Source organism: Rana temporaria, chromosome 1, assembly GCF_905171775.1.
Source record: "Rana temporaria chromosome 1, aRanTem1.1, whole genome shotgun sequence".
In the NCBI taxonomy this organism is placed as follows: domain Eukaryota; kingdom Metazoa; phylum Chordata; class Amphibia; order Anura; family Ranidae; genus Rana; species Rana temporaria.
The window spans coordinates 39312655-39330760 of NC_053489.1; the positions used below are offsets into that span (position 1 = coordinate 39312655).

Below are 18106 nucleotides of genomic sequence, written 5' to 3' on the forward strand. Positions count from 1 at the left end.
TGGTGGCGGAACAACCTCCAACACTACTGTACCTTGTCCTGCATCCTTCCCAGTTGCCAGCAGAGTCACCCAATGCGCTGTGAAAGATAGGCAACGTCCCTGTCCATGCCTGCTGGACCATAAATCAGCGGTAATATGCAACTTACCGCTGACCGCCTTGTCTAGTGAGGCATGGACATTGCCTTCCACATGCCGGTAGAGAGCCGGAATCGCCTTCAGTGAGAAAAAGTGGCGTTTTGGAACCTGCCACTGAGGTACCGCACATTCCACAAACTCACGGAAGGGGGAAGATCTACCAACTGAAAAGGCTACAGTTGAAGTGCTAGCAATTTAGTCAAGCTAAAGAAAGAAAGAAAGAAAGAAAGAAAGAGAGAGAGGGAGGGAGAGAGAGAGAGAAAGAAAGAGAGGGAGGGAGAAAGAAAGAAAGAAAGAAAGAAAGAAAGAAAGAAAGAAAGAAAGAAAGAAAGAAAGAAAGAAAGAAAAAAGAAAGAAAGAAAGAAAGGGAGGGAGGGAGAAAGAAAGAAAGGATGAAAGAAAGAAAGAAAGAGGGAGGGAGGGAGAAAGAAAGAAAGGATGAAAGAAAGAAAGAAAGGGAGGGAGGGAGAAAGAAAGAAAGGGAGGAAGAAAGAAAGGGAGTGAGAAAGAAAGAAAGAAAGAAAAAAAGAAAGAGAGGGAGGGAGAAAGAAAGAAAGGGAGGGAGAAATGAAGAAAGAAAGAAAGGGAGGGAGAAATGAAGAAAGAAAGGGAGGGAGAAATGAAGAAAGAAAGAAAGAAAGAGAGAAAGAGAGAAAGAAAGAAAGAAAGAGAGAGAGAGAGAGGGAGGGAGAAAGAAAGAAAAAAAGAAAGAAAGGGAGGGAGAAATAAATAAAGAAAGAAAGAAAGAAAGAAAGGGAGGGAGGGAGAAAGAAAGAAAGAAAGAAAGAAAGAAAGAAAGAAAGAAAGGATGAAAGAAAGGGAGGGAGAAAGAAAGAAAGAAAGGGAGGGAGGGAGAAAGAAAGAAAGAAAGAAAGAAAGGGAGGGAGGGAGAAAGAAAGGGAGGAAGAAAGAAAGGGAGGAAGAAAGAAAGGGAGTGAGAAAGAAAGAAAAAAAGAAAGAGAGGGAGGGAGAAAGAAAGAAAGAAAGAAAGAAAGAAAGGGAGGGAGAAATGAAGAAAGAAAGAAAGGGAGGGAGAAATGAAGAAAGAAAGAAAGGGAGGGAGAAAGAAAGAGAGAAAGAAAGAAAGAAAGAAAGAAAGAAAGAAAGAAAGAAAGAAAGAAAGAAAGAAAGAGAGAGAGGGAGGGAGGGAGAAAGAAAGAAAAAAATAAAGAAAGGGAGGGAGAAATAAAGAAAGAAAGAAAGAAAGAAAGGGAGGGAGAAAGAAAGAAAGAAAGAAAGAAAGAAAGAAAGAAAGGATTAAAGAAAGGGAGGGAGAAAGAAAGAAAGGGAGGGAGGAAGAAAGAAAGAAAGAAAGAAAGAAAGAAAGAAAGAAAGAAAGAAAGAAAGAAAGAAAGAAAGAAAGGGAGGGAGAAAGAAAGGGAGGGAGAAAGAAAGAAAGAAAGAAAGAAAGAAAGAAAGAAAGAAAGAAAGAAAGAAAGAAAGAAAGAAAGAAAGAAAGGGAGGGAGAAAGAAAGAAAGAAAGAAAGGGAGGGAGAAAGAAAGAAAGAAAGAAAGAAAGAAAGAAAGAAAGAAAGAAAGAAAGAAAGAAAGAAAGAAAGAAAGAAAGAAAGAAAGAAAGAAAGAAAGAAAGAAAGAAAGGGAGGGAGAAAGAAAGAAAGCCCCATGATTTCTAACAGCAGCCCTGGTCATCAATGTCTGGTAATGTGTCTCTGCATTAGAATTTGTCATACACTTTTACACTTCATCATTATACATTGCAGTGTGAGGAGGAATCAGGTAAAAATGATGTGAGATTTGGACCGTCTTTATTACAATGAGGAGGAGATATCATAGGAGGGATCCTCTGTGGGCTTCGCGCTCTGAGGTGTTTTGTCCCTTCCGCCGTCCAGTCTCATCAGCTCCTCTCTGCGCCCTCCAGCGGCCCCGCCACGTCACCGGACTCCGGGAAGATGGCGTTCACCCTGTACACCCTGCTACAGGCCGCCCTGCTCTGTGTCAATGCCATCGCCGTACTACATGAGGAGAGGTTCCTGAGCAAGAGTGAGAACCGGGGGGGACGGAACTACCGGAGGGGGCGCTGTGCATGCTGGGATTTGTAGTTCATCAACAACTGACTGGACCTGACCACATTGACTAGAGGGACCCCAATGACTGCCGTACAGTTCATGTCATCTATAGGGACCACAATGACTGCCGCACACATCACATAGGGACTGCAACCTCCATAAAGATCGCATTGTCTACTCTATAGGGATCACAGTGACTGTTGTACAGATCCCAATGACTGCTGTACAGATCACAATTGACTATAGGTACCACAATGGGCTATAGGGACTACAATGACTGCTGTACAGATTACAATTGACTATAGGTACCACAATGGGCTATAGGGACTACAATGACTGCCATACAGATCACAATGGGCTATAGGGACTACAATGACTGCCGTACAGATCACAATGGCTATAGGGACTACAATGACTGCTGTACAGATCACAATGGGCTATAGGGACTACAATGACTGCCGTACAGATCACAATGGCTATAGGGACTACAATGACTGCTGTACAGATCACAATGGCTATAGGGACTGCAATGACTGCCATGCAGATCACAATGGGCTTTAGGGACTACAATGACTTCCGTACAGATAAAGATGGGCTATAGGGACTGCAATGACTGTCGTACGAATCACGATGGGCTATAGGGACCATAATGACTGCCATACAGATCACAATGGCTATAAGGACCACAATGACTGCCATACAGATCACAATGGCTATAGGGATTACAATGACTGTTGTACAAATCACAATGGCTATAGGGACCACAATGACTGCTGTGCAGATTCCATTGTCTAGAAGGACCACAATGGCTGCCATACAGAGCAGCCCCTCCTCCCGTATCAGTAGTATTCTGTACTGTAGGTGAATGCAGAAATCCCGGTCCTGACTATTGTATTGTGAAGACACTTGGAGATTTATCATCTCACTTCTTCATAGCAACCAATCAGATTCCAGGTTTTATTGAAGAAGCTGAGGCTAGAAGCTGATTGGTTTCCATACAGGAGTGACCCTGATTCTCCAGCCTTAGTAACTAAACCCCCCATTGTTTGTTTCTATGACGCGGATCTTTTCTTGAAGTTCTGATTACTACCTGGGGGCAGTGTGGGCGACCTCATCCACCTGGGGGCAGTGTGAGCGACCTCACCCACCTGGGGGGCAGTGTGAGCGACCTCATCCACCTGGGGGCAGTGTGAGCGACGTCACCCACCTGGGGGGCAGTGTGAGCGACGTCACCCACCTGGGGGGCAGTGTGAGCGACGTCACCCACCTGGGGGGCAGTGTGAGCGACGTCACCCACCTGGGGGCAGTGTGAGCGACCTCATCCACCTGGGGGCAGTGTGAGCGACGTCACCCACCTGGGGGGCAGTGTGAGCGACCTCACCCACCTGGGGGGCAGTGTGAGCGACCTCACCCACCTGGGGGGCAGTGTGAGCGACCTCATCCACCTGGGGGCAGTGTGGGCGACCTCACCCACCTGGGGGGCAGTGTGAGCGACGTCACCCACCTGGGGGGCAGTGTGAGCGACGTCACCCACCTGGGGGGCAGTGTGAGCGACGTCACCCACCTGGGGGGCAGTGTGAGCGACGTCACCCACCTGGGGGGCAGTGTGAGCGACCTCACCCACCTGGGGGGCAGTGTGAGCGACCTCACCCACCTGGGGGGCAGTGTGAGCGACCTCACCCACCTGGGGGGCAGTGTGAGCGACCTCATCCACCTGGGGGCAGTGTGAGCGACCTCACCCACCTGGGGGGCAGTGTGAGCGACCTCATCCACCTGGGGGCAGTGTGAGCGACGTCACCCACCTGGGGGGCAGTGTGAGCGACGTCACCCACCTGGGGGGCAGTGTGAGCGACCCCACCCCCCTGGGGGGCAGTGTGAGCGACGTCACCCACCTGGGGGGCAGTGTGAGCGACGTCACCCACCTGGGGGCAGTGTGAGCGACCTCATCCACCTAGGGGCAGTGTGAGCGACGTCACCCACCTGGGGGGCAGTGTGAGCGACCTCAACCACCTGGGGGGCAGTGTGAGCGACCTCATCCACCTGGGGGCAGTGTGAGCGACGTCACCCACCTGGGGGGCAGTGTGAGCGACGTCACCCACCTGGGGGGCAGTGTGAGCGACGTCACCCACCTGGGGGGCAGTGTGAGCGACGTCACCCACCTGGGGGGCAGTGTGAGCGACGTCACCCACCTGGGGGGCAGTGTGAGCGACGTCACCCACCTGGGGGGCAGTGTGAGCGACCTCACCCACCTGGGGGCAGTGTGAGCGACCTCACCCACCTGGGGGGCAGTGTGAGCGACCTCACCCACCTGGGGGGCAGTGTGAGCGACCTCATCCACCTGGGGGCAGTGTGAGCGACCTCACCCACCTGGGGGGCAGTGTGAGCGACCTCATCCACCTGGGGGCAGTGTGAGCGACGTCACCCACCTGGGGGGCAGTGTGAGCGACGTCACCCACCTGGGGGGCAGTGTGAGCGACGTCCCCCACCTGGGGGGCAGTGTGAGCGACGTCACCCACCTGGGGGCAGTGTGAGCGACCTCATCCACCTAGGGGCAGTGTGAGCGACGTCACCCACCTGGGGGGCAGTGTGAGCGACCTCAACCACCTGGGGGGCAGTGTGAGCGACCTCATCCACCTGGGGGCAGTGTGAGCGACCTCATCCACCTGGGGGCAGTGTGAGCGACGTCACCCACCTGGGGGCAGTGTGAGCGACGTCACCCACCTGGGGGCAGTGTGAGCGACGTCACCCACCTGGGGGGCAGTGTGAGCGACGTCACCCACCTGGGGGGCAGTGTGAGCGACGTCACCCACCTGGGGGGCAGTGTGAGCGACCTCATCCACCTGGGGGCAGTGTGAGCGACCTCATCCACCTGGGGGCAGTGTGAGCGACGTCACCCACCTGGGGGCAGTGTGAGCGACGTCACCCACCTGGGGGCAGTGTGAGCGACGTCACCCACCTGGGGGCAGTGTGAGCGACGTCACCCACCTGGGGGCAGTGTGAGCGACGTCACCCACCTGGGGGCAGTGTGAGCGACCTCACCCACCTGGGGGCAGTGTGAGCGACCTCATCCACCTGGGGGCAGTGTGAGCGACCTCATCCACCTGTGGGGGGGGTTGGGCTACAAGCAGACTCTGACATTGGGGGATGGTGTCTCTATTGTAGAAGATGTGTCCAGGCTTTAGAGCGGGATCACAAACTAGTGGCCCTTCAGCTGTTGCGAAACTACAAGTCCCATCATGCCCCTGCCTGTGGGAGTCATGCTTGAAACTGTCAGCCTTGCAATGCCTCATGGGACTTGTAGTTTCGGAACAGCTGGAAGTCCGTCGGTTTGTGACCCCTGACCTAGAAGAATGATGGACAGCGATAAACAAGAAATCATTGTTGCTATAACTTTATTTAGACATTATTGACGACGTGCTTGTGTAATCTCTTCTTGTGTCGTCTCTCTTACAATGATTTGTGCTTCTTCTTTCTTCTGACACGCAGTTGGCTGGGGAGCAGACCACGGGATTGGTGGATTTGGCGAGGAGCCGGGAATCAAGTCGCAGATGATGAACCTTGTGCGCTCGGTACGGACAGTCATGAGAGGTAATTGTTTTCCTTCATCTTGTACCGGCAGAATGGAGAACCCCTTGAAGATCGCTACTTTCTCTGACACTTGTTGTTTTTTTGTGTCCTGTATTTTTTTTCCCTAGAAAATTACTTAGAACCCCCAAACATTATATATATATATTATACGGAAGGTCCCACACTCTGCTTCCATCAGTATATCACTTCCTAAGCTCTGGAACACAAGGCCAGTGGATCTGGCTATAGTAACCCCAAGAACCAGGCCACACCAGTTTTGGAGTACGCCAGAAATACAACTGTTTTTATTAGAACAAGAATACAGTCTTTTATATACACTTGAAGAGGAGGTCCCCCCCTCCTTCTGGTCATATTACCCTTACAACACAACTAGAAACATAAATTTAACATGAGCTAATTAACCACTTCAGCCCCAGAAGATTTTACCCCCTTCCTGACCAGCGCACTTTTTACAATTTAGCACTGCGTCGTTTTAACTGACAATTGCGCGGTCGTGTGATGTTGTACCCAAACAAAATTGGCGTCGTTTTTTCCCCACAAATAGAGCTTTCTTTTGGCGGTATTTGATCACCTCTGCGGTTTTTATTTTTTGCGTTATAAACAAAAGAACAGCGACTATTTTGACAAAAAAAACACTATCTTTTACTTTTTGTTATATACTAGCTCATTATGGCTTTTGCCTTTCGGGTAGGTTTAAAAAATAAATAAAACAAGAACAGGGTTTACTACCGCTTTAATGACATCCCAGTCTTAAGCCCTGTATACACGGGCCAGAATCTCGTCAGGGAAAAAAACGTGGGTTTTCCTGACGAGATTCTTGGCAAGAATCTCTTGTCACCCAAATGTACAGACACTCCATTCAAAAGAACCACGGTTCTTTTGAAAGGCAAGAAGGTGGTGACGTCATTGCGTACGACAAGCATGCGCTCATCACATTCGATGCTGTCGCCACCATCTTGCTGCACCCTACCTATGCCTAGGAAGCTACCGCGCATGCATCAAAGTCCTTTCGAGCATGCGCGGGTTTCCACGGCGACAGGTAAGTGTACACACTCTCGGGTTTCTCGGCAGGAAAACACTGCTGAGAATCGAGACAAGAAAGGCAGGTTCTCTATTTTTCTCGTCGAGATTTTTATTGACGAGAAACCTGAACGCCTCGTACACACGCACGGTGTACTCGGCAAGCAGTTTTCTTGCTGGTCCTTTCCGAGAAAACCATGCGTGTGTACAAAAGAAATTATGATACTGCGCTAAACTAACTAAGTGAAAAATAAACGAGCTGCAACAAAAATTGTGATATACACACAATATACAATCAAAACAAAACAAATAAGTTGCGCTAACATATGTGATTATAAATTGACAATTGAATTTAAAAATAGTGTCCATAAGTGTCCAAAGAACAAAAAATATATATTGAAGATTCAAATTAAGTGAATAAATTGTTGAGTGATATTTTAAACGTGACTGGCAAACAAAGATCCTCCACCGGTGAAAAGATGAAAATGACTATGCGCTTACCAGAAGGGCAAGCAATCAAGGCTTGCAGCTGGAATCCCCCAGCAAGGGTCTTTATCAGAAACTGCCACTGATAGTCCAGATGGTATTCCTCCAATTGTGTAGATGGATACGAGATCCAAGGAGCATGAAAAAAATATATATACAGCATATGGTGATGTACCGCAGATGAAACAGATGATAAGCACACCAAGGAAAGCCACCACCAGTATGAATCACCAAATAAGGGGGACTCTTACCAGATATGCTACAATAGAGTACTTGTGGCCAAACCCAGCCAGGGCCTTTAAGGTAGTCTCCAAACACACCAGCCAGAGCACACGGCTCTCTCAAGCAGCCATAGCAAAGTATGTCACCTGTACGGAAGTTTCAGACCTAGAACCTATTTGTGCACCATGAAAATATTCTCAGCTCTTGTAATTACCAGGACACAATGCAACTGAGCTAATCAGGAACTCAGGGCTAGTCATCTGTGCCTAAACACATGCGTGTGTACAAGGTTTTAGTTTGTAGGGTTCAATATTGAGTTGGTCCACCCTTTGCAGCTATAACAGCTTCAACTCTGGAAGACTGTCCACAAGGTTTAGGAGTGTGTCTATGGGAATGTTTGACCATTCTTCCAGAAGAGCATTTGTGAGGTCAGGTACTGATGTTGGATGAGAAGGCCTGGCTCGCAGTCTCCACTCTAATTCATCCCAAAAGTATTCTACTGGGTTGTGGTCAGGTCGTTATAAGCCTAAGGCCCCTTCCACATGGGGCAGATCCATTTCAACGGAGTCCGCCAGCTCAGCGGGAGATCTCTCCATTGATCTGAGATGGCGGATGGCGGGTCCCTCTCTGCTCACTGAGCGGGGAGGGGCCTGTCGAGCGCCGCTGATTCCTATGTTTTTATCAGATCTCATCCGATCCGATCTGCCAGGACGGATGGCAAACGCATCGCCATACATCTGATTTTAGCGGGTTGGATGTCAGCGGACATGGTCACCGCTGATGTCCATCGCTCCATAGACTTGCATGGAGCGTCCGTTCAGGTCCGCCTAAAAAACTGATAGGTGGACCTAAACGGTCCGCCCGTGTGAAAGGGGCCTTATTGACTCTCTGCCGCTGGCATGTGTGTCTACTCTGTGCGGTAAGAGTATACATCTACATTATTTGGGGGAGGATACACTATTACTACGGGTGTTATAAGGGCTCACCACGTTTGACTGCATCAGTTTAAGTCCTGTTTTGCAGTGGACTATATCTCTTCATATTTGTGGACATTCACTTTAATTATTCATTCAGTGATTGCATGTTTTTTACTGCTGTATTCATGCAATAAAATTTCAAGTCCTGAGCTACTAGCCAGGTCTTAAGGGTTACTCGCCACCAGTTTCCCCAACCCATCCCTGCCCTGCACCGCCCCTAATCGCGCCCTCATGAAATTACGCTTAAATGTTTTATGCAGAATTAAGTTACAAAAATAAATATTAACAACTTTATCAGTGCAGCCTCACCTGTGCCCACCATTGCAGCCTCAATTTATACAATTATATTTGTAATGGCAGCAATCAGCGACCTATCGGCACCAATTTACAAGCCAACCTCAATGCTCTGTCTAATTGGGCCACTAAGGTTTAATGTTGATAAATGTAAAGTTATGCACTTGGGGGCTAAGAATATGCATGCATCATACATACATACTAGGGGGAGCACAACTGGGGGGGATTTGTAGTGGACAGGGATCTGGGGGTTTTGGTGGATCATAAGCTCAATAATGGCATGCAATACCAAGCTGCAGTTTCAAAGTCCTTTCTTGTATTAAGAGAGGTATGGACTCCAGAGAGAGAGAGAGATATCATTTTGCCCCCTCTGTACAAATCATTAGTAAGACCTCATCTGGAATATGCAGTTCAGTTTTGGGCCCCAGTTCTCAAAAAGGATATCGGAGAACTGGAGAAAGTGCAGAGAAGGGCAACCAAACTGATAAGAGGCATGGAGGAGCTCAGCTATGAGGAAAGATTAGAAGAACTAAATCTATTCACTCTTGAGAAGAGGAGAATTAGGGGGGATATGATCAACATGTACAAATATATAAGGGGTTCATATAGTGAACTTGGTGTTGAGTTATTCACGTTACGGTCATCACAGAGGACAAGGGGGCACTCTTTACGTCTAGAGGAAAAGAGATTTAATCTCCAAATACGGAAAGGTTTCTTCACAGTAAGAGATGTGGAACAGACTCCCTTCAGAGGTGGTTCTGGCCAGCTCAGTAGATTGCTTTTAAAAAGGTCTGGATACTTTCCTAAATGTACATAATATAACTGAGTACTAAGATTTGTAGGTAAAGTTGATCCAGGGTAAATCGGATTGCCTCTCGGGGGATCAGGAGGGAATTTTTTTCCCTGCTGTAGCAAATTGGATCATGCTATGCTGGGGTTTTTTGCCTTCCTCTGGATCAACTATGGGTATAGAATTGGGTATATGTGATTGTACAATATTATTATTTTTTTTTTGTATGGTTGAACTGGATGGACTTTTCTTTTTTCAACCTGACTAACTATGTAACTATAATGGGAATGCGATATTGTGGTGGAATCTGACACTAAAAGGCACTTTGTGGGAACCAGTGATGACACTAAACCACTGTACTAATGACACTGGCTGGGAAGGGGTTAAACATCTCACTGTACACACAGATGTACTCACACCTGCCTGCTGCCATTCCTGATAAAGCTCTGTACTGGTGGTGCCCCAATGCCACAGCTGAATCAACTATAGGAGACGGTCCTGGTGCTTGCTGGACTTTCTCGGGTGCCCCGAAAGTCTTCTTTACAAATACAGTTGAAAATGTGTTTATTTTTATTTTTTTATGGGATTTAAGTGATGCTAAGGGTTCTTTTTTTTTTTTTTTTTTTTTTTAAATAAACATGTCATACTTGCCTTCACTACAAAAAAAACAATAGTCACTTCCCCTACCTATGACTGGCCTTCACAGCAAGGAGCACTGGAAGGGGCGAACGCATGTCAAAAAACACACAGAATATCCAAGCTCAACTTGCCAACCAATCAGCAACCAACCAAATTCACCTGTCTAACAGTGCATTTAAAAACAGGGGTTTAGTTGCTCCCTGTGTACTGCAGTCCTAACTCTAAAATGTAAAGTCTCCTCACTGGAAGCACATGTATGCTGATGGATAGATGAAGGGCAGATGGCTGGAGGGAGCCCACCCCTCCTTAAAGGAGCAGGAGCACATTACACACCCAGCACATTGCACAATGGCAGCAAAGGTGCCAGTGTGTTGCCTGACCACAATGACAACAATACTCAGAAAAAAAGGGAAGATCAAAGATGCCACAAATCAAATGTATATCTTATAATGTGAAAGGTCTCAATAGCCCAACCAAGAGACATAAGGTGCTCAAGGAACTAAAGGGATATAAAGCAGACATCTCCTTCCTACAGGAAACTCATATCACTCAAGGATCGAATATCAGATTATATGCCCCAGATCTCCCCACGTGGTATTATGGAGATACTATCTCCAAAAGAGCTAGAGGAATAGCAATTGGAATCTCAAAAAGGATACGGTTTGAGCTAGCCGACAGATTGACAGACCCAGAGGGGAGATTCCTCTTCTTGAGAGGAAAATTGGAAGGATTAGAATGTACTCTGGTAAACGTCTATGCCCCAAATGTATCACCGATAAAATTTCTCCTGGGAATACTAGGGAAACTGACAGATTTCAGGAGGGGAAGAGTAATCATAGGAGGAGATCTCAACTTATGCATAAACCCAAAAATAGATAAAACATCTCAGACATCGAGCGTTCGGGACGTACAGTTGAGAAAGCTCAGGGACGCCTTATTTAGGAGTCAACTGATCGACGCCTGGAGAGTCTTTAACCCGGACCAACGAGACTATACATTTTACTCCCCGGTCCATGGGACTTATTCAAGGATCGATCATATTCTGGTCGATCACAGGACCTTAGATATTGTGGTTGAGACAAAAATAGAAACTATGACAATTTCCGACCATGCACCAGTTAGTATTATAATAGATATCTCAGGTAATATAAGGCCTAAACAAAATTGGAGGTTAGACGAACACTTATTGATAGAAGAGACCAGTTTAACAAGGGTAAAAAAAGAGCTGGAAGAGTATTTTAGGTTAAACGAGATGGAGGAAGTCTCGATGGCAACACTGTGGGAGGCCCACAAGGCAGTGATAAGAGGAACATTGATTTCGGAAGGAGCAAGGAAAAAAAAAGAAAAAAATAGGAAAAAGGAAGAGTTAATTGAAGAAATCTTCCTCTTAGAACAGGAACATAAAAAAACAGGGAAGCAACGAGATCTATACTCGAAACTGGTCAAAAAACGAAACGAATTAAAAGAAATTATGGACCAAGAAACCCGAAAGGAATTTAAATTAATCGCTAGGGAAAGATACATGTGGGGGAATAAAACTAATAAACATCTAGCAAGAATGGTGCAGAAAAAGAAATCAAAAAATTATATAGATAAAATCAAAAACGAAAAAGGAGAGATGATGCAAACAACAAAGGAAATTGCGGAGACTTTTAGGCTATACTATGAGAGACTTTACTCAGTAGAACAAAAGAATGGGCAGGAGGGAGAAAAAATAAATAAAACTGCAAAATTCCTAAGGGAAGCTGGGCTCCCAAAAATAAATAGGAGCGAGGCATTAGTCATGGACAGACCAATATCAGAAAAAGAGATCAATTTTGCATTAGCCGATACAGCAGTAGGTAAAAGTCCGGGACCCGACGGTTTCACCACTCTGTATTATAAAAAGTGTAGGGAGATCCTGTTACCAAAATTATGCCAATATTTTAATGGATTGGGCAAAGACTTCGGTCTGAGCCGGGAGGCCTCAGAGGCCATTATAACAGTTATCCCCAAGGAAGGTAAGGATAAAGGAGATTGTTCAGGGTACCGACCAATATCTCTGCTAAATACAGATGTAAAACTATTCGCAAAGGTATTGGCCGAGAGAGTAAAACGGGAAATGGCAAAGATGGTACATCCTGACCAGACAGGGTTCATCCAGGGAAGAGAGGGGAGGGACAATGGAGTTAGAGCACTATTGATAATGCAAAAAATGAAAACGAACGGAACCCCCAGTCTACTCCTGTCGATAGATGCAGAGAAGGCATTCGACAGGGTAGACTGGGGATTCATGCTATGCACCCTGGATGAAATGGGGTTCGGACAAAGGATGAGGGAGTGGATAACAACTCTCTACCAGGAACCGAGGGCAAAAATAAAAATAAATGGCAGCCTATCCCAAGACCTGATAATGAAAAACGGAACCAGACAGGGATGCCCCCTCTCCCCACTCCTGTTTGTGCTCTCCCTGGAGCCATTATTAGCCAGGATACGCAAGAACCCCGACATAAGAGGAGTTAAAATAGGAGAGGACGAACACAAACTCTCAGCATTTGCAGATGACGTACTCTTCTATTTGTCAGACCCTAAAATCTCAATTCCAAAATTATTAGACCTATGCATGATATACGGAGAAATATCAAATTTTAAAATCAACGTAGCTAAAACTGAGATCCTAAGTATCAATATTACTGGACGAGAGGAAAGAGATTTAAAACAGAAATTTTGCTTCTCCTGGGTAAAAGCACTTAAGTACCTCGGTATCTTCCTAGTTAAATCAATGAAAAAAATGTACGCGAAAAATTTTATCCCCTTGTTAAACGAAATTAGGGAAGAAATCGGGAGGGTAAAAAGTAGACCGATATCCTGGATAGGACGAATAAACTTCTGTAAAATGGTAATTTTACCAAAGATTACTTATAAGTTCCAGATGATACCTATAAGTTTGCCCGGAATACTCTTCTCAGCTCTTAAAAAACAGATCATGAACTTTATTTGGAGAAATAAGAAACACAGAATATCCTTCCAAACATTAAGACAACCTAAAAATAAGGGGGGACTAGCAGTACCAGACGTTAAAACATACTACGAGGCTGTGGTTTTGTCAAGGGTGGTGGAGTGGGTTAGGGCCAGTAAGGAAAAGAGATGGGTTAACATTGAAAACGAAATGTCAAAGGCAAGTTTAGACAAGATTATATGGAACCCACCTAAATATAGGACACTTGATAAGAATACACATGAGATAACTAAAAATGCACTAAAAATTTGGGATTCTAGGTACAAAAAAATAGAAAAGGAATTTAACTCACCATTACTGGCACTGAAAAATAATGATTATTTTGCACCGGGTAAAACACAGATTGGAGGAAATTGGATAAAAAAAGACACTACCCAATTAAGGGATGTAATAAAAGATGGGCACATTGTAACACTACAAGAATTAAAAGAAAAAAAAGATTGTTTTTTGGAAATTGATGAATGGAGATACCATCAGCTGGCCCACTTTATACAAAGACTACCGCACCCACTAAGATCAGGGGAGCAGCTATCCGAATTGGAAAAAATATGCACATCGGAAAAGGTCAAGGGAACTATCTCAAAATTATATAAGATTTTGCTAAAGGTGGACGAACGGATGGTTCCTCCTTTCATCAAAAAATGGGAAAGGGAACTGGGATCAAAGCTAGATAGGGTCACAATCGAAAAAATACTGACACTGGCCCATTCCTCGGCAATAGATAGTCGTACAGCTGAGATGAGCTACAAATGTTTGACTGGATGGTACATGACACCGGACAAACTATCTAAATTTAACGAAGGACAAACGGGAGAGTGCTGGAGGGGATGTGGGTCCCCGGGTACCATGGCTCATTTGTGGTGGAAATGCCCTAAGGTCGAGGAGTTCTGGAAAAAAATACTGGGATGTATAGAAGAGATTACAAAAGAAAAAATTAAGCTGGATCCTTGGGTGGTATTGTTCCATGGGGGTGAGGAAAAAATCAAAAAATATAAGAAAACCTTAATCCCACACCTATTAAATGCCGCCAAAAGGATAATACCGAGAAGATGGCAGGAGATAGACAGCCCCCATATCTGGGAATGGATAGACTCCGTGGAAGAGACTTATAGAATGGAAGAACTGAGAGAAGAAGTGGAAGGAAATAGTATAGTTCAAGATAAGAAGTGGGACAACTGGAGGGGTTTTAAGAGATCCTGGAGCTATGCAGAAAAACTTAGGGCTGAGACCTAAAGATAAATTAAAAACAGAGATGAAGGCATCAGGAGGCACTTCGGATTGTTTATGGTGAGATAGGGGGAGGGTGGGGAGGGAGAGGGGGGGAGGGAGGAATGGGGATAAGGTAAAGGAATCGATAGACTGTCTTTCCTCTATGAGACTTTAATCAAGTTAAAAAATGAAGGAGTAAATACCTTTATAAAAAAAAAAAAAAAAAAAAAAAAACTTATATATATATACATTTACACATCTCGGAAAGATAAAAGCAATGTAAGAAAAATAACTACACTAATGATGCGAAACCTGATTAGAGACGCAAAGGGCTGGCAAACGGAACATGAGCGTATAAACGCATACTCTACGAGGTTGCAGTCTGAAGTGAAAAAAAAAAAAAAAAAAAAAAAAAAGAATATCCAAGCTCAACTTGCCAACCAATCAGCAACCAACCAAATTCACCTGTCTAACAGTGCATTTAAAAACAGGGGTTTAGTTGCTCCCTGTGTACTGCAGTCCTAACTCTAAAATGTAAAGTCTCCTCACTGGAAGCACATGTATGCTGATGGATAGATGAAGGGCAGATGGCTGGAGGGAGCCCACCCCTCCTTAAAGGAGCAGGAGCACATTACACACCCAGCACATTGCACAATGGCAGCAAAGGTGCCAGTGTGTTGCCTGACCACAATGACAACAATACAAAAAACATACTTACCTCCACTATGCAGCTAGTTTTGCACAGGGTGGCCCCGAATGCCATTTTCTGGGGTCCACTGTCGTCTCTTTTGGCTCCTCCCTGCATCAGATCACCCCCCTCTGGGGGGGGGGGTTACCTTGCGGGCATGCTCTCGAGTCCAGCACTTGGCGTCCATAGCCGCCGAATGTAGGACTCTCAGAAAGGGGAGAACTGCCGCTCCAGGTGAGTGTACTGAGCAATCGGTGTCCTCTCAGAACCAGATGGGTGCCGGCAATGCACGGAGCAAAAACGTTGAAAAGAAGATATGGACAGCCGCACACCAAAAAAACCTTAAAAAGGTAGCCTTTTAATGGTAAAGGAAAGAAGGCACTACAAAAAAACAGCAAGCAGTGTGGTATATAGCTGACGCGTTTCGCACTGGGGTTCAGTGCTTAGTGCTATGACTAAGCACTGAACCCCAGTGCGAAACGCGTCAGCTATATACCACACTGCTTGCTGTTTTTTGTAGTGCCTTCCTTCCTTTACCATTAAAAGGCTACCTTTTTAATGTTTTTTGGTGTGTGGCTGTCCATATCTTCTTTTCAAAGTTTTTGAATGTAGGACTCTGCCCCGGTGCCCGTGTCATTGGATTTGATTGACAGCAGTGGGAGCCAATGGCTGTGCTGCTATCAATCTGTCCAATCAAGAGCCGAGAACCCCCGGGCAAAGATGCAGCGCATCCTCGTCGTGGGACATATCAGGGCTCAGGTAAGTAAAACGTGGGGGGGGGGGGGCTGGTAACTGTCAGATGTTTTTTTCACTTTAATGCATAGGACCCCTTTTAAGTTACTTTTTTTATGGCAAAGAGGGACTTTGCAATTCATCTGATCACTCTTCATAACATTCTGGAATATATGCTAATTACTAGGGTTGTCCCGATACCGATACTAGTATCGGTATCGGGACCGATCCTGAGTATTTGCGGGGGTACTTGTACTCCCGCAAATACCCCCGATGCCTCATTCGATAACACCCCCCATTCCCCCTCCCCGCCGCCGTTATGCCGCATCCCCGCTGCCGCCGCCTGGTTAATACGGGCGGGGAACATTACAGCTTTCATTTGAATAGCTGTAGTGTTTCCCGCCGCGCCGCGTATAGACACTCCCCCTTGCTCGGGTGAACTGTCCAATCCCGAACAAGGGGGAGTGTCTGTACGCAGCGCGAATCACTACAGCTATTCAAATGAAAGCTGTAATGTTCCCCGCCCGTATTAACCAGGCGGCGCAGGGATGCAGATAAGGGAGACATGGCTGGATATGGGGGGGGGGACATGGCTGGATATGGGGGGGAGACATGGCTGGATATGGGGGGGGGGGACATGGCTGGATATGGGGGGGACATGGCTGCATCTGTGGGGGGACATGGCTGCATTTGGGGACACATTTAAAAAAAAGTATCGGTATTCGGTATCGGCGAGTACTTGAAAAAAGTATCGGTACTTGTACTCAGTCCTACAAAAGTGTTATCGGGACAACCCTACTAATTACCATCATAAAAACTGCGGCACCAGACTGTGTGAAAATTAATATTTGTGTCATTCTCAAAACTTTTGGCGATGGCCGTAGGTAAGTGATCTGGAGAGTCACGTTGCTGCCGTGTGTTACGTTGTTATGTGGTCGGCAAGTATTATTATAAATGTTTACAGAACTTTTAATAAATCGTTCTTTTCTTGTCTTTGCAGTTCCGCTAATCATTGTGAACTCGATAACGATCGTGCTACTTCTATTGTTCGGTTAGATGCATGCTAAGCAGAAATGAGGAAAGCACATGACCAGAAGACCAACTGATGCCGATTGTTTACTGTATATGAAGAGAAGACGCGGAACGTTTGACAAAGCCCTACTGCAGATGATCTACCAGTGTGAGGAGAATCTTCTATGAACACGTGGAACGTCTGTCACCAGTATGCACCCCGCCTCACACACTGGCAGGCTCCAATGAAAGGACTTTTTACCCAAAGGACACATTGACGCAAGAAGCATGTCGTAGAGCAGGGTTCTCAAACTGGCAGCTCCCTCCAGCTGTTTCGAAACTATAAGTCCCATCATGCCTCTGCCTGTGGGAGTCATGCTTGTAACTGTCAGCCTTGCAATGCCTCATGGGACTTGTAGTTTCGCAACAGCTGGAGGGTTACCAGTTTGAGACCCCTGTCGTAGGATGTTCTACCACAAGATGGATCTAATCATTCATGTTTGCATCCCCAAGTCTTTAGTACATTAAATAAAACCAGCTCACCACACCTTACCCGTATCACTTCTACCCCTGCCTACGTTATAATTTATACATCTTATAAAACGGAGGACCTTCCACCCAGACTTCCAGTACGCGAGGATCTTGCTGTCACAGAAAAGCAAACAAAATATCCTAATAAAGCAAGACTCCTAAGCAGAAAGGACATGGTATCATAGCAAAGGTGTGGTGGTGTAAAGCCCCGCCCCTTTTCGCACCTATGCCCCACCCCCTTCTGCAGAACACTGCCACTGCACATATGTAGGAAAGCCTGACGTTCTGCCTGCAGGAGGCAGGAACAACCCTTCATACATCGGCTGTAAGCTGCTCCTTTGTGTGACATTCACCTGAATGATTGATTTATTTTGTAAGCCCTGTGATCTTTGTACTGATGTCTGTTGTTTTTTTTCTATAAAACATGCATTTTTAGAGGGACTGTAGGGTTAATTTACAGAACTGTGCTTTATTGGTTAAATGTGTTTCTTATTTTATCTTCTCATCAAAAGGTTTTATTCACAAACAAAAATATGGTGTGGAATTGTCATTTATTGCATGTCATAGCTGTTTTACCGTAACAAGCTTTAGCCTAGGGCTCCAAACTGTGGCCCTTTGCTTGCCCGTATCTAAACCTTGGGGCACTATTCCTCCCACTGACACCAGTAATGGGGTTACTGTTCCTCCCACTGACATCATTGATGGGGTTACTGTTCCTCCCACTGACACGAGCGCTGGGGTTACTGTTCCTCCCACTGA

At 46.0% G+C, this 18106-nt stretch overlaps 1 protein-coding gene across 1 annotated transcript; it reads left to right on the plus strand.

Annotated features, from left to right (window-relative positions):
- The first annotated feature begins 1990 nt into the window (after window positions 1-1990).
- Window positions 1991-17879, plus strand: IER3IP1 (immediate early response 3 interacting protein 1). The gene is made up of 3 exons (XM_040336722.1): window positions 1991-2136; window positions 5649-5750; window positions 16806-17879. The coding sequence occupies exons 1-3, from the start codon at window positions 2046-2048 to the stop codon at window positions 16859-16861; spliced, it is 249 nt and encodes an 82-aa protein (XP_040192656.1). The 5' UTR covers window positions 1991-2045; the 3' UTR covers window positions 16862-17879.
- Window positions 17880-18106: the final 227 nt, after the last annotated feature.

What these genes read in the sequence shown, in the direction of transcription:
- IER3IP1 (XM_040336722.1), top strand. Translation starts at nt 2,046, where the DNA reads ATGGCGTTCACCCTGTACACCCTGCTACAGGCCGCCCTGCTCTGTGTC. An exon ending in GGAGAGGTTCCTGAGCAAGA is followed by an intron (nt 2,137 to 5,648) that starts GTGAGAACCGGG and finishes TCTGACACGCAG; the next exon opens with TTGGCTGGGGAGCAGACCAC. An exon ending in GGTACGGACAGTCATGAGAG is followed by an intron (nt 5,751 to 16,805) that starts GTAATTGTTTTC and finishes TTGTCTTTGCAG; the next exon opens with TTCCGCTAATCATTGTGAAC.